The 23,757-nt window shown below is 45.8% G+C and overlaps 1 protein-coding gene across 2 annotated transcripts in view; it reads left to right on the plus strand.

The window, feature by feature from the left end:
- pvrl2l (PVR cell adhesion molecule related 2 like) overlaps positions 1-23,757 on the plus strand; it is a 217,972-nt gene that overhangs the window by 110,806 nt on the left and 83,409 nt on the right. Inside the window, exon 7 of one of the 2 annotated variants that reach the window (XM_040189451.2) lies at positions 10,946-15,115. The exons of the other annotated variant lie outside the window; for it this stretch is intronic. Within the exon in view, the coding sequence (XP_040045385.2) occupies positions 10,946-11,574 (629 nt within the window). The 3' untranslated portion in view covers positions 11,575-15,115. Of the gene's footprint in view, positions 1-10,945; positions 15,116-23,757 lie in introns of those variants that run through there. 2 annotated transcript variants of the gene reach the window in all.

Raw genomic sequence — 23,757 nt, forward strand, 5'->3', positions numbered from 1 at the left:
ATTTCAGCCTGATAGTTCACCACACACGTTGTTATAAGATGTTATCGACTGCACATTACGTGCATCAGATGGTCCGTGCACTCTGCTCTGTACATCACGTGGCAGAACTCTGCAAACTTCTTCCTACGTGTGGACGTGCCAGGCGTTGATATTTACCTCTGCGCACGTGGGAAGACCCCCCCCCCCCCCTCCAGGACTCATAGGGTCGGAGGTCAGGCGTGTCGACTGCAGGTGAAGCCTGGCCGAGGCAGTGGACCACTCACACACTGGCACAGACACTCACACAGGCTTTTACAGCAAACGCACACCATTGGAAACAGACTTGTTCATACACGCACACACACACAAACACGCACACACACACAGTGTGTGTCACGGTCCACGTCACATTTCACCTGTTGTTGCTTCTGCGAGGTATTCCCTTCAGGCTCTGACTTGTCCTCAATAACAACGTCTCTCCGGATGTGCGTGTCTGCTTGTTGACTTGTGTGTGTGTGTGTGTGTGTGTGTGTGTGTGTACTATTGGACCAGATAGAGCAGTATTTAGTGTGTGTGTGTTTCAATTAGCCAGCAGGGCTTGTTCAGGGTCAGACTGCTATCTCAATCCGCAGCTAATCCACTACGGACTGATCAATGCACAGAGTAAGACGGGGGAGGAGGGGTGAGGAGGGGTGAGGAGGTCAGGGGGAGGAATGTAAGGGCTGTAATGTCTTCAAGAGAGGTGAAGAGGTAGAGGTTGGCTGCATGAAAATACCGTAGTTTACAGGGAGAGCTTGTTAGATGTATCACGTTAGAGCGGAGGCTGTCAAACTCATTTCAGGTTCGGGCCAGATACTGCCCACTGGGGTGGGTCGGGGGGGGGGGGGGGGGGGGGTACGGCTGACGAATCAATATTAAAAAAAACACCAGGGACCTTCCTGCCATTCTCACCATAGCAACGTCATCCGGCGGGCCCGGATTTGGGCCGCGGGCCGCGTGTTTGACACGTGTGCGTTAAAGGAAAGACCTGCTGTTTCTCTTTTCTCTCTCGGCCAGGTTTTATCCCAGGAAACAATTCAAAACGAGAAAAAAGAACCACCTGCCAAAACTGAACTTTTCCAAAGAGGACAAAAAGACTTTTGATTCAGGCGAAACGTTTTTTTTTTAAATGCTTAAGTCACAGCAGAGAAAATGCTTTTGATTTATTTCTCACTTGCCTCTCAGTGTAAATGACACTGCGTGTTTATTAGATCAGTTACTATTTCTAATGGGTACTTAATGTTGCTCTCTCATAGATCCTACTTTGATTTAATCTTGCAGCAATGCAACTAATTTAACATCAATTACAGTCATTTTGTGTCGCTGCCACAGTATTAATACATTTTTATATCCCGTTTGATCGGACTCACAAAGCATTGCAGCAGCTCCACGACTGAATATGATACTTTTAATGCCCCTTCGCTGTGTTTGCTTTTCATTTCCTTGCTCCTGATCGTATTCATGAGCAGGAGCACGACAAGAGGGAGAATAAAGGAGCAGCAGCGTTTCCCCCCCCCGGCCCCTCGCTCCCCACACTCCCCTCCCCGTCCCGACTATCGCCTCTCACCCTCCCCTCTTCCATGGCTCCAGATTTGCTTGGAAATGAGTCACCGGACCACAGACCGGCCCGTTCAGAGGGAGGGGGGCGGCGTGGCGGGGGTTGGGCTTGGAGGGAGGGAGACGGATGAGTGGCAGTGAGCGGAATGCAGAGGGAGTGAGTGAAGGGGAAACACTGTCTGATGGCGTTTTTGTCACTCAGCTGGTTTTGTTGATCCCTATCAACAGCTAAGGTCTGGATCCAATCAGCCGCCTGCACTCAGCCAAGCACACACACACACACACACACACACGTATATGCATACAGTATCCACAGCACAGTGGGTTTTTGATTGTGATACACGAGTGTGTCGGATGCTCAAACATGAGTGTTTGTGCACGTGGGCGTGTGTGAGTGCGTGCCCATAATTATTAGCTGGAATCTTCAACCGGATTAATGAAGCCACGGAAATGTAGGTGTGAGACATCACACTAATTACGCCAGAAGTGATGTAGCCTCTCCATCAATAACGTTCATTAAACTACTGAACCCTCTCCAGCTCAATGAGTGTGTGTGTGTGTGTGTGTGTGTGTGTGTGTGTGTGTGTGTGTGTGCATCACACATGCGGTGAGTAAGCACTTCGCTTGGATGACGGATCGCCACAGATTTGTATTAAATACTTCTTTATCTAGACGGGGCTTTTTATTGACTTGAGCAAGCGGCCCAGGATGGAAAACCACACCGTTTTGTTTCCGTCGTATATCTTGGCATCGTTCAAAATGACTTCCAGCCGGAGTCTGGCGGGTTGATTCAGTCATTGAGGTCATTCGTCACGGCCCAAATCGCCGAGGGACCCATTCACACCAGTGCAAGATTTATTTTATTTTATTATTAAAAGGGTGAGATGTTTATTGTTTTAGTCCAGCTTGGTTTGCCCACCCGGCAAGAGCTTGCGTGATGGCGCCCAGCGCGGCGGCGCGCTCCAACCGCGAAACCTCCCGCCGCATTCGCGTTAATGCCCGACTGCGTCTTCTCGTCTCCGGAAAAAAGCCGAGCGTTAATAAGTGGGAAGCTGCGGCACGGACATGACTGCATCTGGAATCTCGTTCCCAAAGCCGTGCAGGAAACCAGCAGGTTGCTTTGAGTGAAATAAATGGAAAGCAGAGGTGTGACTGCATCCTCGGGCACACATCTGGCTTTGCTTCATCGAGTCTGTTTCCGTAATCACAGGCCGCCCTGCTGTCCCAGCGGGTAGCGCGCTGCTCGGTCAACAAACGGGGACCTGCGTTTTTGGTGAATCCGACTTCCAAAAAGCCCCCAGCGCTCGACTTTAGTCTCCTACCTGTAATCAGATTCAGAGACTCATTGTCGAAAACGCGCCCGGCAGGCAGCCGCGGCGTGACAGAGGTACAAGACGTCCAGTGATCTGGAGGCTCTCAACCCCTTTTGAGGTATTACACAGGACGCGCACTTCCGAGGCGAGGTTAATTATCCCCTTTCCCCGAGGCTGTCACACGCCACCGTATAATCATGCGGAGGAAAAAGGTTGAAACATCTTCAGATCAGAAGGCATTTCCATTACAGCTTGTGAGGGCTCAGGTTCTTTTTTGATAACTGTGTAATTGGTGCTGGTCGGAAACGACGGACTTGTTACAGAAAATAAAAGCATTTTTTTCCTTGTGAAGCCCGTATTATATTCTGCCAAAAATGTAGCATTTAATGCCCAGTTAGCGTTTTATCTAACTCCCTGAAATCACCAAATTGATTAATTGGTTAATTGTTGTAAAACTATGGATAAATTATTCCTGAACAGTAGCTTCAGTGGAATATTTAGTTAGAAAAGAACAAATGTCCTTATATCTCTACTTATAAACTACCAAACACTGTTCGTGTTATTGATTTTATTGGAGACACTGAAAGGGAAGCTCCGCTCCATTGGGCGCTGAACTCATCCGACCTTGTGTTAGTAGATGTTCATGTGCTCAACATCTGTATCCAGTCATGTAACGCAGTGAACCTCAGGCAAACACTGTGGGAGTGTTTCTGTTTACGGCTGCGTTTTACAACCCTACAGTTAATCTGTGCTCAGTAAGGCTCCTGGCTGGGGTTTATTCCCCCGGGCCTCGAATTCCTGCGGTGCTGTGTCAGAGAAGGAGTTCTACACACTCTCTACTGCGCGCGTGTGTGTGTCTTTGTAGGTGTAAGAAAAATAAACTGAGTCCAACAACCTGAGGTTGTGCGCTACTGCACATTATCGCTGTCAAATTGTCAAATTTCACGGTGCTTTTGAATGTTTTGCTATCGTCTCTGTGGTGCTTTGTGTGTGTGTGTGTGTGTGTGTGTACATGTGAGCGTACAAGTTGCACAAATGTGAGTGTAATTTCCCTGCAATAGCAGCTGAAGCTGAGGGTTGTTACTAAGGCGAACGCAGTGGGGGAAATCATCTGTGTGTGTGTGCGTGTGTGTGTTATATTGTTCTGTAATTTTTGCACGTCTGTATGAGCGACTGTGTGCAGCAGCTGGATGCTAAGTGAGCGTGGAGCTGGAAGAGGAAGGTCGGCAGCCACTCGGGAAACCTCCTGAAGTTCATGATCCCCGCAGAGCGCCAAAGAATGGGAAGAGCTTAATTAGACTTGAGTGTGAGCGTGTGTGTGGATTGTGTCAATGTGCGGGTGTTCTGATGCAACTATGACATTTAATAGTTTGACCGCTTCTCTGCAGTAAATCTTTTTTTAAATGCAGCTTCCAGAGGAAAAAGCAATGCGCTTGGTGAGATGAAATCCGCCTGTTTATCTCTATTTCCATGCATCCATCTACCTGTCATCGATCCCCCCCCGTCTCCCCCCGTCTCTCGCCTTTCTGTCTGACGGCCTGTGCTCTTTAGTTTTCATCCCATCCGCTTGCTCTGTGTCAGAAAGCATCCATTAAATACCCTCAGAGTCTCTGAGGAGACAGTGAGGCTAAATGGGACGAGAAAAAGGCCTGAAAACGAGACGCTTTAAAGAGGTAATTCCCTCTCGTCGTGTGTGCGTTTTACTTGGTTTTGTGTTTTTTACTTTAAAAAAACTAAACGAAAAACAGATTATGAACGATCACACTGATGTGAAGACAAGACAAAGCGCCGAGTCTCTGCAGAGACACAATAGAAGATGATTTCAGCAGGAAATCGCTGCTGCATCGAGGGGTTGAGGAAATGATTGATTGTCATGGAAACAACGGCTCGGGGGGGGGGGCTTGTAAGATTTGGGCTTTGGGACAAATATTGGAGATTGAAGATCAAGGATCAGGGCTATTTAAATGAACAGCATGCGACTCGGTGTGTGTGTGTGTGTGTGTGTGTGTGTGTCTGCTGTGTCACTAAGGGTAATTAAGCGCAATGTGTTTGCGTCTGCAGAGGTTTCTCTGTGTGTCGGTATTCTAAAGGAAGACAAAGGGAAGCTGAATGTAATTCCTTATAGTGCAGAAATGATGCGTAAAAGGAAACAGAAAGCCCTTTTAAGTGCTACTTCATTACGTCTTTAAGCCGATACGTTTAAATGGAGACCGGCAGGTGCATTTTTTTTACCTGCTTTGCGAAGGTAATGAAAGAAGCTGAAAGCTACACGTGAGCTCCGTGCACCGCAGTGATGCGCGCATCCCGGGAAAAGTCACTGCATTGTGGTCCTGGTGAGAACACCTCTTTTCATTCTGCACGATTCCAGGATCGTGTGTGGTAGAGATGTGGGAGAGCTGAACCCTGGGGGGGGAAAGCTCTGGTGGCACCAGATGTTTTTTGCTCAGTAATGGATGCTTGGAGGCTGACTCGTACCCATCAGCCATGTTCTGTATTGGATTGGACCAGGCATATGAGTGACACACAAGTACCTGCTTCTGCACGCCGTCTTGGGGCGTCTGGGGGACTTTTGTCACCCGTCAACCCGCCGTGATAACAATTTCACCTCGTCCTCACCTCCGCTCACATGTCGGGATTATGAGCCTTTGCCCCGCGTACACTCTGCTCACACGAGGAAAGGGTGAACCATGGCGTCGGGCCCCAGACGGCTGCAGCACTCAGACGATCCCAAGCAGAGAAGAACTGGCAGAGAGAAACATCTTCATCTGAAATCTCTTCCAGATGGAACCAAAGTTCTTTACAAGCAGTCTCGTGGTGTTTTTTCCATTCCATCCCCCCCCCCACTCCCCCCTCTCTTCAAATAAAATAATCCCCTGCAGGGGCAACCTTGGTTTTATGTTTGTTTTCATTAAATATATTTTTCGTTTGAGATTCACAAAATATATTTTGTATATATAAGTATGTATTATATAAGAGTTGTTAAAAAGCATCCTGTTTGTTTAAAGTGTTTGCATTAATAAAAGTGCTTAATGCACATTCATTCGTTATTTAATTTGAATAGATTTGATTATCATGCGATTAATCTAAAATCATGCACACATCACATGGTTGCCCGGCAGTAACTATATTACATCTGGATCAAACATCCACACGGACTTGAGGATGAACTGATTTTGGGGGACATTTCACAAAAACGCCCTTCTTGTCTTTACGCAGTGCTTCATTTTGCATCCATGACGATATCACACACATGTGTGACGGCATAATATGATGAGAAGTGAACATTTCGGACAAACATGGACGTAAACAGTCATTTGACTGGTTTGTTTCTTTTCCTCTTTATTATTTTACCCGGTTTTATTCATGATGATTTATGATTCTATACATAAAGATGTAACACAGACACAGTTTAAAGCTCATGGAGGTTATTTCTACCCAGGAAGCATAATTGTTTTCGTAGTTGGTGTACGCGTACATTCCTCCTGGAGGCGGAGATAAACCAAAGGTCAAATGTGTTTAAAGCACACTTAAGCAGTAAAATAAAAGCAAATGGCACCCATTTATCACACATTAGCATAAAACCTGGAAGAGGCTCCATCTTGGTTCAAATTTGGAAAGATAACGATAAGCAAACTTTCAGAGTTGCCCTTATAAACACCGATGATGGTGTCGTGTTGATGAGGAACGTCTGCTCTTTGTTTGCCAGATGGGAAATCATGTATTTACTAATGTACTCATGTCTCATGTCATGTGTGTAAATATGTGTATACATACGTGTATCATACGAGTTTAAAGCCCTCTGAGGAAAGTTTGTGGTGCACGATTTGGAACTATACTAAATAAATGGGATTGAATTGAATTCAGGCCTTTACACGCAGGGGGCTTTCTTTTTCCTGCGTAATTAATTCAATATATTACTCACAAATACTCTGCTGTGAAGAAGCAACATAACTTTGACAATATCCACTCATTCAGTTTGGTCCTTTCACACTAAAAGCTTCAGACACAACTCATTCAACTAATATTATTACACATTTCTGTGTGGTTTATTTGCCCCCCCAATGTTTAAGTGGATTTATCTTTCTCTCTCTTGGCCAAATCTCTCCACCACTCTGACTCTTTCGACCTCACCTTCTCTCATACCAAATCTTCTCATTTTGCTGTAGTAAATTTAACCGAATGGTAAGAGATCGTTTTCATGATTCACTTTTCTTTCTCTCCGTCTATCAATCATCACCAATCGTTACCAAAACCGTCTGCATCACCTGGACAGCTGGAGACGAGACTTATAACACCTTTTAATTTCATTCACCACACTCTGTCCCTAGTGGTGTAACCTGGGAAAGTACAACTGCTCATGACTTGTGGCTCAGGAGCTCTTTTGGAAATAGGTCAAAGGTTGTCCTACTTGCAGGAGACACTTTGTAATCATTGCGCATCATCTGCAGCACAGCTGCAAGCATTATTCTTCAACATGCCACAGCCGACAGTCACGCTGACCTTTGTCTGCACATCCGCAGTTACCTGCCTTCTCGGGGACCTGCTGGACTCTGTGTTCTCTGGTCTCTGTTGAAGTACACTGCCGTAAAGGTCAAAAAGCAGCTGAAACCATTATTACAATTCCATGACAATAATGGAATTATTTAGAAAACTTGTAACCGACTTCACGTCTCTGGTACTCTGAGGAGCATCTCATATTATACGATGTCATCGTGTATTTAATGCAAAAAGGTGGACTCCCCTCTTGAGTCGGATGTGCCTCATCGTTCTGTGTTTTGGCGAAGGACAAGCTGCGAGTGAATTCTTTCTTTAGAGGTCTTGTCCTTGACCAAAAGCTTATTTTAGTCAGGTTTCCCGCTGGGGAGTTTTTACAGTCACCTCCTCTGGCTGATAAATGAAATGTATTCAAAAGCAGCGCTCTGTTATTTCAGGACAGAGTTTGGGTGTATGATGGCGTATGAGATCAGCGAGAGATTATCAAGATCGTATCGCGTAATTCCTCTTTATTGTATTTTTGGTTGCTCATTCTGTACACATGACATCTCTCCATCCTGACGGAGGGATCCCTCCTCTCTCTCTCTCTCTCTCTCTCTCTCTACCTTCATATGTGTACAGAGTTTGAAGCCCTCTGAGAAAAGTTTGTGATGCATGATTTGGAACTATACAAAATAAATGGGATTGAATTGAATTCAGGCCTTTACACACAGGGGGCTTTTTCCTGTGTAATTAATTCACGCAACAATATATTACTTTCCTCAAGCACACAAATACTCAGCTGTGAGGAAGTGACATAACTTTTAATCACGGTACGAGGTTGATTTAAAAAAAGAGACAATATCCACTCATTCAGTGTGATCCTTCTCTCTCGGCCACTCCGACTCTTTCCACCTCACCTTCTCTCATACCAAATCTTCTCATTTTGATGATCCTTACTGCAGTAAATGTAACGAGTAGTAATGGATCGTTTTCCTGGGCTTGTCTCTCTCTCTCTCTCCCTCTTCCCTCTCTTCCCTCCCCCCTCTAATCTCCTCCAAGTACATGACACTAATGCAGTGACTCATATAATCCCTGCCTCTCTCTTTGACATTTATCACCGTGCCTCCTAATGCAGGCAAGCTGCTACTGTTGATGAGAAATAAGGATGACAAGCGCGGCCTGTTTTCTTGCTAACGATACCCTCCCTGCTTTTTTTTTTTTTTCTTTTTCTGAAGAATGTGTGTTTCACAGAATGTTGGTTTCCGGCGCGTCTCGTTGCAGCGGGTCGCGAGGTTCTGCCTCTGCCGTTGATCCTGCTCCAGGCACAATTCTGTCAGGAGTTAATCCGAGATCCGTTATATGAGATTGTAATAAATTATGTCAGAAAACACATGCACGAAGCTTCTATCTCAGCAGTAGCTTTTCTATTTCTCTTTGTATTCGCAGCACTTTTCTAAACACGTGAAATGTTACGTGGTGTCATGTGATGCGTTGGACCCGTTTTCCTTGAGTTACAATAAATTGGTGTCAAATTTACACCTCTTGTTGTTAAAAATACTTCAAAGACATATTTAGAAAAATACCCTCATCCGCATTTTCCAGGAGTTCGTGTAAATTGAGATGAAAATCAATCTCAGAGTCTGAAGTTCAAAGCTGCGCCTCCCAACTCCAACTGAGACGTTTAGTTCTGCTTCTTTCAACAATAATTTATGCTTTTAAAGAGTTTGAAGAGTGCTAGTTGTCCAGTTAATGAGCTCCGGAAAAACCATATCCACTAGTTGTGCCTTATCCACCAAACAGTGGATAGGAAAGTGCTCGCTAGTTCCTTTACACTAGTTAATCTTCAGCCATAAATCATGCCGCTCCACTATTTCACCCATCATGTATCTAAAAAGGGAAACTTTGAAGAAGTATTGTCTTTACAGAAGGACAGAAGACTCACAGCCACCAAAGAACCACCACAAAGGGCCGCTGATCGGCTCGCTCAGGCTTCATAAATGTAAATAAAAGATTCTCACATTGTCTCTCTCTGACCGTCTGCACGTTTGTGGGGGGAGAAAAACTAGGACAAGCCGAGTTGGATTCATCATCCTTAATGAATTCTGCCAGTTCATTTGGAAATCACCACACACGGTCCCCAAATTTAGACATCATGTCCCGTCCCAAGAGCCGTGCTGGATTCGGCCCCAAACATCTGTTCCACCCTCCGTCCTCCTCCCATATCTCCTCTTTTTCATTTGTTTGCCCCTATGCGCTCAGAATGAATATTTATTCCATCCACTCCCTGTTTGTATGTGACACCCCCCCCCCAGACACACACACACACACACACGATGTCCGACTGCCGTGCACGTAACCCTCCGCGCTGCTCATTTCAGCCCGAGCGCAGGTCCTTTGATTGGCGTTCGCCGCCGTGTTTGCCAGCAGCGCCGGCAGAACCTCGCTGTTATTTGCATGAGGCAGGAAGGGGTTCACGGTTCCCTGCTGCTGCCCGCGCTGCTCCCTGAAGAAAAAGTCAGCATGTGATTCACACACAAAAGAAAGAAAAGTGGGGAATAAGCGAGCCCGATCAAGCTCTGCAAACTCCGTGCTTTTCCTCTTCTGCTTCTGCACTTTCTTTCACAGCTCTTGAGCCCAGCGTGAATCTTTCTGAGCCAGACTTCTTTTCCCTTTTCGTAGCCTCGCACAGAATCCCCTTTGAAATATCCCGGCATGTGTCTCGCTGCGTAGCGTGAACCTTCTTTGACCTCCGCGTGCCCCTGATCAGCGGGATCTTGACTTGGTTCCTGGGCGATCGCGTCAGGGGATCACCCGGCCCCGTGGTTCTGCCTCAGTGGGCCCCGCGGAGAGGCCTCTGGGGGAAGCGGTGGAAGGATGAGAGGGGGAGGGCGGTGATGAGGAGTGGGTGGAATAAGAAAGACGTAGACGGAGAGACAAGTGACGGGAGGGCCTGGAGGGACGTCCAAACATTGTGGCAGTTTCCAGGTCACAACTGTGTGTTGTTTTTCCTCTGGACCTGGTCAAAATAACCCCTGTGTCCTGTCCTGTGTCCTGTGTCCTGTGTCCTGTGTCCTCGTCTGTCTGAGTGTCGCACGTGTCTCGTTCTTTTTTTTCAATCTTCGACTCCAACAAGAGTTGGGAGGCAAACGTTGGCTCACACCAACACCAAGCATAGAAACGCCGGATCTTTGCAGCAGCGAAGCGCCGCCGCCCCCCCGTCTGGCGGAGAAAAGGGTTGGTTGGGGGAAGTGAAGTGCCGGCAGCTGGACAGACGCGTGTTTAGTGCAAAAATGCAGCGGGAGGGAGAGTGGATGAGTCTCATTCAGCCTGATCCCAGCAATGACTGACCGCACCCTCACCGAGGGATCACACAAGGACAACTCACTCACTACACACTTGTAAGAGGATTGTGACACACTTAGACACCAGTACATTAACAACACGAGAAGAACTGTCAATGCCTCCTCCCGCGACTTCCTTTAAAAAAAAAGCCATCAATTCCTTCCCTTTTTTTTTTTTTTCTTTTCCTCCGCCCATTTGTTCCACCCCTCCTTTCAAACCCCATTCCATCCCCTCTGCAGAAGCCCTGAAGGACCCGTCGAGCGCCGGCGTCGTGGCGGGCGCGGTAATCGGCTCCCTCTTGGCCCTGCTATTGGTTGTCGCGCTCGTTGCCGTTCTCATGAGCCGGAACCGCCGGCGTCAGAGGCGGGGCTACCCCGGGGGCGGGGACTCGGTGGCGGCGGCCGGCGGCGGCGGCGGTAGCAACGGAGGGGACTACGGGAACAAAGCCCGTCTGCTGTTCAGCGGGACCGGCAACAAGAACGGGACGGGCACCAACAACAACGGGCCCGTCTACACGTACCGGGAGGGCTGCGACGCCACGGGGACTCTGACAGAGAAGCCCAACGACTACCACCACCACCACCACCACCTCCATCACGCCTCCATGGGCAACGCCCCCAGCGCCCACGACATCCTCCTCAGCGGCGAGATGGACGAAGTCGACAGGAGGAAGTTCGACCTGGACGACAGCATGGAGGAGGACTACGACCGGTTCGGGGCGGTCGGGGGAGGCGGGGACATGCAGCCGCCCGCCTACCGCGTCCACAGAGGCCTCCGCGGCGAGGAAGACATGGTCGTGTACCTCGACGACGACATGGAGTCCCAGCGGGACGGCTCCGTCATTTCCCGGACTGCCATTTACGTCTGAGGACGGGGGGGGAGTGCAAGAAGAGGTGACGGAGGAGGGACCCCCCCTCGGCCAGGAACCCGCCTGCTTCACCCTCGGCCCGACGAGCGGGATCCTCTCTTCATCAAACGGGGCCAAGAGAAGGAACCACGACGGAAAGTGGACTTTGCCGGACCGCGGGCGATCATGTGACTGTTAAATCCCGGAGATAGATTTCATTCCGTGTCGGCCGAATATAACAAAAAGGAAGAAGAAAAAAAAGAAAAGATGCAACAAAGACCACCCTGACTGCGGCGCTGCTTATCGCTCCACGTTCTCGTTCCTTCAGCTTCGCCAGTGTGTTGATGTGCTGAGTGACTACATTTGTTTGTGTTTTTATACCTTTTACCAGAGAAACACGATCCGCAAAGGCCACGCCGCAACCGCCACACCAAGATCAACACTACGCAAAAATCGCCTCGCTGTTTCAAAACATACCTAAACTACTTTTGCAGGGACCCTGTGACACCACCTGGTCCCCTGACGGGGGCCGGCAGACTGAGCAACATAACGGACCTGACGGCGTGCGCTGGCTGTGGTGTTAATGATGTGCATCATCTGTATATTGGGGCGCCGTCTCGCTGTAGCACAGTTGTTGTTCTTGTCGTGTATGTCGTTGGTGTCGTCGTCGTCGTTGTTGCTGTTGTGTAATGGTGTTGATCTCGCTGAGGAAAAACCACACACCGGGAGCCTTGGGGGGGGGGGGGATTTCACATGATACCACATTGGGATGGTAATGACTTATTTAATGGATACAAACTCCACCAACTACTTTTTGGGCCTCCACCCACTTCCCCACCGGCACCCTGCACCCTTTGTGTGTTTTGCTGACGCTCCGTCCCACACGCATTATATCTCCCATTCTGCTCGTTCTTTATTTACATAATGGGCGGCTTACACAACGGCTGTGTGCAGGGAGAAGGGGACAACTTGTGTGTGTATTCCTATCTGGGTCGCATTCAATGAGGCAGCGGCGCTCACCGGCTTTGTTGGAGGCCGACGTATTTCATGTATTCATTTTACACGTGAAATGTTCTTAGGCCGCGTGCGGGATTATTCCGTGTTCCCACGATTGGACGGAAAGAAGCGGCCTGAGACACATTTCCAGAGGGGAATTTAAATGAAATCTTCCAGCCTTTATGTTTCGTTGACTGTTTTTAGAGATCTCTAACTTCAGGTCAATGAAAATACAAAACTGAATAGGAAAACTTTGATGATTGGGCAATAGAACCAGTTGTAATGAACACTTTGTAGAAGCAATATGTTTGGGCAACACAATTGTTAATGTACAGCTCTTATGCTGAAGACGCCTTATTGACTCCCAGTTTGTTTTTCTCCATTAACTGTTGAATTATTATGAAACGTCAACAAAGAGCCAATTAAAATGTGGTGTCTTTCACTCACTTTGGCATCACGTTTTGTCAAAGAAAAGCGAGTCTCAGTCCGCCCCTATGAAGCCCAATTTTGTTCCTTCTTTCATATGAATTCTTTAAGGCTACTGATTCATTGTTGGTGTTATTTGTTTTTCTAAATGAGGCATTTCACATCCCAATGGGAACAATCACTTTAGTATAGTAGTCTTATTATAGAAGTCTTATTCACACTGTGTCACCCAGCTGAACCGAACAGGTGGGACTTGGGATCTGTCAATCAGACGCTGGGTCTGCTTGCCGTCGATGCCACCAGGCCGTTCGTTTTATTAGAAGTTCTTTGGGTGTAGTAGATAGTTCTTAGCTGCCTTATATTGTGCGCATAACAGGAATCTATATAGTGTGAATATGGATGTGATACACACCGTTACATCGGTTAAATTCTCCCCATTTGTTTTCACACAAACACGTGCAGAATCATTGATCCACATTTTCAAGTAAAACGAAAGATTTCTAGTCTTTGTGGGCATACGGTCAGAATATGTTATTAATGTTTTTTAAATGCTGCGGTCAAAATATTCCATAAAAATATTGTCACGTGAAGTCAATTGGTCGGTGTCCGCTTCGATTGTCATAAATGTGTGTTGCTCCTGCACCGTGTTGTTGGCTGTGCTTTTTTTGTTATCTAATCTCAGATTACTTCTCACCCATGTTAATGTAGCTCGTGTTGGTTCACGGGGGCCATAAAAGGTGCTGTAAAAGGAGCTATATCAAACGTATGACTGGAATTAATGCTGTTTGATTGGAGATTAATTCTGAAAGAATATTAGGCTTACACTTTAAAATAAACGGTTTGATAGTCTTTACTGAGCATGAGTTTTGTGCAGAATTAATTAGGTCCTTTCCCTCATAGAGGCTTTATAAGAGCTGGAGTTCAGTAATCAGACATTAAGCCCGGGCCATTAATTAAAGTATTATGATTATCCTTTGTTTTCCTTCTTTTTTGTTGTCAGGATGGTTGGGAGATGACGACACATGCATCACATGCAACACTCACTATAGTACGCAGAGTGACAGAAACACGAGACGTGAAACGCAAATGAGAGGGGAAGCCACCAACCAGACACAGACACGCCGCCTCACCTCACAGGCCCCGCCCACTCGCCGCCCGGCGCGCCACGTCTGATCGACCAGCTCCGGCGGCTGGACTCCCTCCCTTTAAGTAGTGGGAGTACGGGTGTAAAAAAGGAGTCTTTGAGGAATGTCGGTACATTAGTGAGTAAACATCATGTCATGCTAATTAGTCACGTTCAAGTTTATTACGCCGAAACAATTTTGTAACTGAAAATGGATTCTGTGGGTTTAAAAACACATAAACTAAAAAGCTGACATTCTTCAAATGTGAAATTGAAGAAGGTGTCGCTGTGGGCTCCACTTCGCACTGAATCCTGAGCGCCGTTGGTCGTACTCGACATTCCCCACCGAGCGATCTGCTGTAAATGAGAGCCTTTCATCTGCTACGTCTCATTACGTCTCACAGTGTGTTCTGACAGGTCGCCAATTCATCTGAAAGTAACCGGGAAACAGCCATTGTGTTACTGCGGTTTCCACCCTGTCACATGACGTAGGACTTGTTTATTGTATCACGTCAGTGCAGTTTGGATTAAAGCGTGTTTTGTGCTCTGCTGGGGTGCACGCATGCACGCAAGATTCAGACCGACTGCTTTGTTTGTTTATCATTTAGATAAAAATTTGAGTGAAATTTGAATTGACAATTTAAGGTTAACTTATTACACTTACTTTGTCTCACACAGTCTACTGAATTCCTCGAATGCAAATAATAATTTTAATTGGAGTCAAATATGTTGATGTTTTATCCCTAAAAATAGAGGCCCAGACTCTTTGGAGTTCCATCTGTCTGCAGCACATTTACCCTCTGCGTGCCTCAGCACATGTCTTTCTCCGCGGGGGGGCTTCTCTCTGCAGCGGTGTAATGCTAAACAGTCGAGTTTAATCACAACTGCGGCGCTTAATTAGTCCCAGAATCGTGCAGCGTGCATGTACCCTCAGCGAGGAAACTCATCATCAGTCAGGACTTTTGTTTTTGCGCAACCCGTCTTCAATATGAAAATAAAATAAACTCTCTGAAAGAATACTCTGTGGAAGAAATTGTTAATTCATTAAGGCGACACGTTTCCTTGTTCTTTGAACACAGACTCTGGTACTTCTTCCCTCTGCGTTATGCACCTGCTCGGTTACAGATCTGCTGCTGGTTTCAAGTTGTGCTAACTGGAGGATAAGTGCGGCCGCTTTTTTCACTACAGCCTCTCTCACGTCGAAACACTTTGCATGAAGGTCTCCGTTCACACCTGTAAGCTCCTCCTGGTTGGGCGAAGCTGCTGGACGTTCTAGCTTCTCGTAAGCCAGCAGGAGGAGGTATCTCCGTACAGGTGGGAATATATGTCGAGGAAACTTTGAAACTCGATTCTTCAGACTGCATTCAGGGAATCGGGCAACGACCTCTGGTTCTGAAGAGTGGATCCACGGTGGAGGAACATGTGTTTTCTATTGCTGTTTAGAAGACTATGAGAAAATGACTCGATATTATTGCCTCAGTAAATATTGTAAACAGAAGTTTATGCTCTCAATCTTTAGTCTTCTTCCATATAGCATGATGCTTACTTAGTAAACGATGGTCCACTTTTGAGACAATAAAGCGTTCTCTAAGGCGGGGCTACCTCGTGATTGACAGGATGCTGCCTCCACCAGGGCTGTGTTCAGCTTCTCTACGTCACTAACAAAAAGTCAACGGCCTAAACATCAAACTCAAGGCTTGCAAAGGACAGCGCACAAACCATTGGGTGAGGTCACCACATGCACTCCTTCTAGGCAGTCTAGTGTTGTGTATCCGCCTGCAGCGGTCTGACTCCAGGCTGCTGATCAGCAGCAGATTATCTCCATCCTTTACAGATTGCACTTTCACACACCCGAGAATCAAACCTGTGTTCATTCACACCTTCTGTTAACACCTGCTGTTCTCACCCGGTATGAGTTATTCAGCAGCATATCATATTTATATGCCTTGCAAGTGCTAACGGGTTAAAGGAGTTTGGAACCTTCATCAATAAACATTCACCCTAAAAATACGAAACGTATCTAAGGCTCGACATTAGCAGGAAAGATGAAGCTTCTCGGATTGTTTTCTGAATAAAACACATTTTTTACATGCTACCTTGAAACAAATCCAAGCGAAGATCATCTATCTTTGGTTGGGATTAATTTGATTTAATCATCCTTAAATAAGGCTTTATTTGAGGATGATTATCTCCCGCCTCACATGGGGTGTTCTCTGTAAGACTTGTCCTTGCTGCTGTGAGCGAGGCGGCCGTGCAAAGCGGAGGACGCCATAGTCACTTGGCTGAGGGGGGGGGGGGGGGGAAGTGGAACAGAGGAGGATGGGGAGTGAGCTGGAGGTACTCTCTCCGGGAAATGCCAAATAGGCCGAGAGAGAAAATGGAGAATGTTCCTCCTCAGATGAGAGAAACCGAGAGCTGCAGAGACGAGAGGCGGAACACCGAGAGGATGAAAAGACCTTTAGCGACGAGCGACCTGCGACCAAGACCTTGTGAAACACTGTCAATTATTCAGCGTCCAGCCTGCAGTTAGAGACGGCGGGTTTGTCACAAGGCGGCCGCCGCGTAAAGATGACAGCGAGTGTGTGAGAGGGAAACTGCTGCAGGTGGGGAAGGAAGCCTCAGAGGACCCCTTTCTGAGCGCCGCGCCACCGCTCCGCTTGGAGGTCGGCTGCTTCCGCCCAATGACATGCGCCCGTCCTCTGGCCAATTAGTGAATTTTCTCAATCAGAGAGAACAGATCTTTCTGATTGTGAAGACGTGTTCGTGCAGGAGGGGGCGTCATACGTGTGCTCCTATTTCACGTTCCCTCTCCCTCCGCTCCAGCTTCAGCGCCCTGCACAGGCTGTTCTCTCCATGTTTAATTCAGCAGAAGGCATGAAAGTGTCTCGCATTATGTCTCCCGTGCGGTCTGAAGGAGGGGGAGGATGCGGCGTGGAGAAATGAGGGAGAAAGGAAGGCGACGGAGGAGAGCCGAGTAAATAGAGGGAAGGAAGGAGAGGCCCTATTGGTTATTAAGCTCCGCTTCTGTCTTTAATCTGGTTAAAGCTGAGGCGCTGCCAGGCCAGCTGAGACTCCAGCTGAAACTGAGGATGGAGTTTTCCTCCCCCCTCCACCGCTAGGAAGACGTCTTGTACTTTTACTCCGTCACCAATTTACTAAAGGCAGCGGCGTCCCGCTTTCCTGCCTCTGAGGACACCTCTTTCTTCTCCCACCGTGCTGCTCTTGCAGTGTTCTGTGCTATACTTAGCGATGTAATCCATCCTGGATTTTTGTCTGAGTTTATGTTAGTTCAGGTTTCTGGGATGGATATTCATCCCAATGGCCACTCGTTTCAAATGGAAGTCTGCTTTTATCTCCTCTCCCTGGTTCGTGCCATTTGATCCTGTTTAGCGGCTGTCATCTTAACATCTTAAAAGAATAAACCAGGATGTTATTTAACACTTTCAATCACGTGAAAGTACATATTGTTACCGTGAAAAACGGAGATCTTTGAGCTTCATTCTTTATTAGTAGATTTCTACTTCGTGTCTATGTACACCTCTGGCTCGATAAAGAGTAAAGACAATTATTTTTGTTAATGGTGTTAAAGCAGGAGACCTACTGGTTGTTTACTCGTGTGCAGATGACGGCTGCGTATCCTGCGTCTGGAGTGCTAAACGTCTAAACATAGAGGCTTATTTGATGAAATTATTTTGTGTTCTTCTGGGTTTGTATCCTTATGGTTGAAATGCACTTATTGTAACTCTCTTTGGATAAAAGCTAAATGACATGTATTGTAATGTAGAGCCCTCACTGCGACATTCCCGGATCCAAAGAAGCCTTTATAGCTGCTATTTGGGACCCTTAAAACGCAGAGTTCAGGGTGGAAGAGACAGCGAATTCTTTCGGAATCAATGTGCCACTGTTTTAGCCGATATAATCCTGTCAGCTGGAGGTCCTGAGCTTCCTCTTTGATGGTGACTCCATCATTGATGTTCACACTAAAGGGCTAGTGTAGGCCTGCTTTGTTCATTGCTCCAACGTAGCTGTTATTAATCGTTAATATACTTTCATTTCCTCCTACCTTGATGACCCCAACTCTTTTTATCACCAATTCTCTTTGACGTTCCAACTTGTGCACAAAACAGCTCTCATATTATGTGACGTCAACAGAAGAAGCTTTGGTGGTTTTCAGAAGAAGCTGTGTTGATATTGCCTTTTTTTGCATGGAATTGTTCTACATTAGCCATGAGCCTTGGTGTGTAGTGTAATACTTATACTTAAGTACTGCAATACTTAGTGTAGCTTCATCCAGAGATGGACCCTGTGCAGAGGCCTGCATCTGGTCCAAACACTTTGGCTTGATTAGGTTTTGGTGGGCCTCCTCACTGGGACCACGTGCGCGTCCCATCCTCTTGTGATCCCAGAAAAACCTTCATTGACACAAGCAGGGTCTCTAATACCGTACGCCGACACTTGGACATGCATTTCAAAAGGTGAAATCGATAGCAGCAAAACTTTGTGGACCTCTGAGACAAACTTCATGATCACGTGAGTTTGAGGCTTAGAAAATCCTTGAAAAGGTTTGGATGTTAAATTCATTCAACAAGATTATTTATGTTTCTTTAGCATTATAAATTGACACTGACAATACTAGATTTTTGTAAATAACATTTATAAACCCAATTATGAACCCAATCCATCAAGGTGCTTCGGCCTGTGGACGTCTCCAAGGACCAACACCCAAATCTCGGATTAACTTGGTGGTATTGATTTGTTTTTCAACAGCAGGGTTTTTAAAAATAATTTTGCCTGCACTGCATCTTTCAGGGTGTCAAGTTTGCAGAAGAAAATAACATGTTTTTGCACAGACTGCGGAATTTTGAGGCTTTAAAAGTTACAGAATCTTAACTATTTTACTCAAAGGTAACATCATCAATATATTGTAGATTTCAACACAACATTCATAATCAGCTATGATGATCACATAAGGAACATGATCTCCTCTCTGCGCGTTTGTTCTTTGCTGAATAAAATCTGTGTTTCAAAGTGGTATATAATTATATTACAAAGCAAAACTTTCTAACGCTTTCTCATAAATTACCATTTTGAAAGAAATGGATGATTTACTCATTTTAAACTACCTGTGACTCATTTCAAGCAAATGTAATATTATTCTAAACAAAGTGAAGTTGCATAGAAAGAAGTACGGCTATTTTGCACTGCGGATTTACTTTTCTCTCTTCTTCCGATCCAGATTTGGGCTGCATGACTAAATACAAGATTAACATGGATACCTAGGGAGACAGATGTTGTTGTTTTTAATATCGCAAACCCCTGCTGCGTTGGACAGCAGCTCAGCTTCCATCTTCCTCTACTTCTTTTGACAAGGAAAACCATACGAGAAGAAAAAGCTCATCCTTTCATTCCTCCAACATCAAGCAGAATTGTTCTACCGCTTCACAGAATAGAGGGAAAAGTTCAAGGTTTATCCATAATAACGGGAGGAGGGATCAAGGATTAACACCCCAATTGGCTCAAAACAACCACTACCTGGTCTGTTGCAGGCCACATTTTGGCCGAAAGTTTGGGCTCATTTTGAGGTGGAGCATCGGCAGATTATTTCCATACAAGATCATTTATGATCACTAAGATGAATAAATTCCAATTTATTTATCCTCCCCACCATCTTGTCTGTTAGGAAGACAATTGAGTGACATTTAAGTGGTCTTTGTTTGTGAGGGGAGAGGGGGAAACACTGTGCTGAGTGAGCCACTCAAGTTTACCTTGATACGTCTGATGACCGTGTCAGGGACACTTTGAGTCGGTGAGATGAAGACGGGACCAAACTATATAACTTCCCATTTCTCAATTAAATCAGAAAAGGAAATTGTGTTACTTTACTGGCTCATGAGTGGAATGTGCCGGAGACACCAGGTAGTTGTTGTTTAATTAAGTCTCATTTAACCGTGTCAAAATTTTGCACGAAAAATCTTTCAGAATGTCAGCTAAGACAAATTATATATTTTCAAGCTTAACCACTGCGTTTGTCCCCGGCTGACAGGGTGTTGTCAGCTCATTTTCACCATCTGTACGAGCATGTCATACTTTAATTGCAGTGGGAAGAGGAATTTGATTCATCCCTGGCAGAATGGGAGAGTGCATTAAATGAAGAAATGGAGCAATGTGACAGCAGACTCTTGTTGTATGATTGAGATCAAACCAGCACGCGGCAGAACTGAATATATTTTTAATCAAGTTTAACTGATGCAACAAAAGTAAAACACATTTACAGAAAAGGGTCAATTTTTTGAAAAGGATTCAATTATCTCTATTTCTCTGTGTCATTGCGTGGCTCATGATGAGACCAATTGCATCACTCTAGAAAAGTACCATGCCCTCGGCCATCTTGCTCTCTCTCTCTCTTACTCTCTCCCCATCTCCAGCCGAGCCAAAGCCAGTGCCCAAAGATAATTGAAAACATTTTCAATTAATAAATGCACCCAGATCTTTAGCTTCAGCCTCTATTGATGTCTCCCAGTTACTCATTCTGCGTCTCTGCGGAATTCTACGGCTCAAATTTCATTTCACTGCCAGTTCTTTCAGTCCTTGGTCCTGTATTCTGCTTGGCTCTGTCAACGGAGGAAAAACAACAACAACGGGAAATGAGGGAATAAAAGGAACCGATATGATCTACATTAAACATAATTGGTTTCATTTGAAAGTTCCTCGTGTTCTCTGGGTGGTTAACTGTGTGACAACGGCTGTCCTACTTTTCTCAATGCCTCCCCTTTTTTTTCGGTAACCAAAATCAAGAAAATACAAATGTTTTGTCTACTTGGTAGAAGGGAGTCGACTGTGCGCGCACAATTACCTTGATTTGTGTAATACACCAGTTTGTGATTGGAGTACATACGTCATTCATTTCTGCAGTGTAAGTACCTGAGCGTCTCGTGTGAGGTTGATGAATGGTGGCAATGGGCCGGTAGCTACCCGTGCAGTTTAAACTCTGTTTTCTTATGTTCCAAGACTGGTACGCACTAAACCCTCAGGGTGTAGATGCTAAAGCTGTAGTCTCTGGTAATCATCACTAAAGTTATGTTGCAGAATAGGTGGCGAACATATGATTATGTTTACTGAAGTTGTTTCACTCTAGCCCTGAACATTCAGCGTGTCATTGCAGGCTGAATAAGTACAAATCCACTGAAATGACAAATTGACCTCATGGGGCTTTACAGTCTGTACATATGTGACATCCTCTGACCTGAAACCACAACATGACAGGACAAACTGCCACCACATCCACCATCAGATACAACCACCATCAGATACAACCACCATCAGATACAACCACCATCAGATGTAACCACCATCAGATACAACCCCCATCAGATACAACCACCATCAGATGTAACCACCATCAGATACAATCACCATCAGATGTAACCACCATCAGATACAACCACTATCAGACACAACCACCATCAGATGTAACCACCATCAGATACAACCACCATCAGATGTAACCACCATCAGATACAACCACCATCAGATGTAACCACCATCAGCTACAACCACCATCAGCTACAACCACCATCAGATACAACCACCATCAGATGTAACCACCATCAGATACAACCACCATCAGATACAACCACCATCAGATGTAACCACCATCAGATACAACCACCACCAGATACAACCACCATCAGATGTAACCACCATCAGATGTAACCACCATCAGATACAACCACCATCAGACACAACCACCATCAGACACAACCACCATCAGACACAACCACCATCAGATGTAACCACCATCAGATGTAACCACCATCAGATACAACCACCATCAGATACAACCACCATCAGATGTAACAACCACCAGATACAACCACCATCAGATGTAACCATCATCAGATGTAACCACCATCAGATACAACCACCATCGGATGTAACCACCATCAGAAAAGTCTATTATCCTTCCGAAATACAAGCAGGAGTAAAAGTGAATACACTTACGTGAGCACAAGAGTGAAATGATTACAGGTTGGCGTCGGGGTGCAGGATAAGTCGTTATGTGGCTGAGACCTTTTTGATGTAGATGAAAGCCTCCATCTGACAAAAATGAAGGAAAATAAATAAAGATGCCAGCTCCAAAAAAAGATTGCTCGCATCCAAGGAATATATGAGTAATTCTGCAATGTTCATGTGGAAAGAGTAATCTTGTTTTTGAAAGTATTAACTGATAGATTGAAAGTAAGGACATTTCAGCTCAGCTTGTGGTGTTTTCCACTCAGCAGAGACTGACAGACGAGCACAACCCACTGATGTACGAGCCTCCGGCAGCGACAACTGCTGCTGACTTCATCTAACTAGCTAATAATGCCCCCCACCTCCCCCTCCCTCTCCCTCTCCCTCCCCAGGTAAACAACATGTTTCGTAGATATTCAAACGAGCAATGCCGTGGTATAAAATGGCACTGCTGCAGAGATGTTTTGTTGAAACAGAACATGTCTCTAAGTAATGTGCTGTGACCTCCACTTCATCTTGAGATGTAATGCATTTTCTATTTGTGATATTAACATTCTTCAAATTTGTTCCTTTAGTGAAGTATGAGTGCAGACTTGCTGGAAAGCATTAAAAAGTTTTTCATCTGTAATTCTCAAGTTTATTTCATTCAACGAAACAAATGAATGACCTTCACCAACTGTTGTGTTGCACCTCTGTGAGGACGCTTCATCGCTAAAATACCGAGCACACTTATTGGATACAAACTTTGACTCTGTCTTTGTCTCTGTACAAAATGAGTCTCAAAGGTGTCTTGAGGTCAAAAAAACATGTATTGTGTAATGATAATAGTAATAATAGACAACGAAAGCATGTGTTTTATCTTGGCTGCTTATGTGTTGTTACTACACCAAAACAATTAGGACGTGGGAGCAATCTGAAACAGCTTAGGAGGGACATTTTAATTACGGGCTGCACTTTTTTTGTAGCGCAGGAACAGCCCAGGGCACAACCCCCCCTTCTAACAGGTTAAGCTAATGTGGAAGTGTCTTAAACCTTCACGTTCTCCGATGGACATCAGGGGGCAACTCGTAAATGCAGAAAGTCACGCTCACTTGATATATTGCATCATTTCAATCAGGATGGACTTTATTAGAATCAAGCAATGATTTATTATACACACATCATTTATGAATAGTGCAAAGACTTTGATGCGATCGGACTCCATCCTAAGGTCGGATAGCTGAAGTGTAGATCTGCTGAGGCCAGATAAGGCCCGATCCCCCCGGAGCCCAGACACTAGTGGTGGTACAATGAAGGGAGTAGCTACAATCCTCTGATGAATAAGCAGCATGACTGAGATGCTGACTGGATGGGAGTGGGCTAGATACACAACCTCTGGGCCGAAGACAAAGTAAAAAAAAACAACCCCCACCCGTACCACCCGTCCCCCACTCCCCTGTCGGCCGGTCTGTCTGCCAGTTTTGCTAGTTTGAAGCACAATGTTTATTTAGTCAATGGTATCTCACCCTGAAAGTTAGTAGATGGAGATGGTTGTAGATTTTAGGAAGAACAGAGCCCCACCTTCCCCCATCACCCTGTGTGACGACCCCGTCACCACTGTGGATTCCTTCCGTTTCCTGGGCTCCATCTTCACCCAGGACCTCAAG

Source organism: Gasterosteus aculeatus, chromosome 10 (assembly GCF_964276395.1).
Source record: "Gasterosteus aculeatus chromosome 10, fGasAcu3.hap1.1, whole genome shotgun sequence".
Classification (NCBI taxonomy): Eukaryota; Metazoa; Chordata; class Actinopteri; order Perciformes; family Gasterosteidae; genus Gasterosteus; species Gasterosteus aculeatus.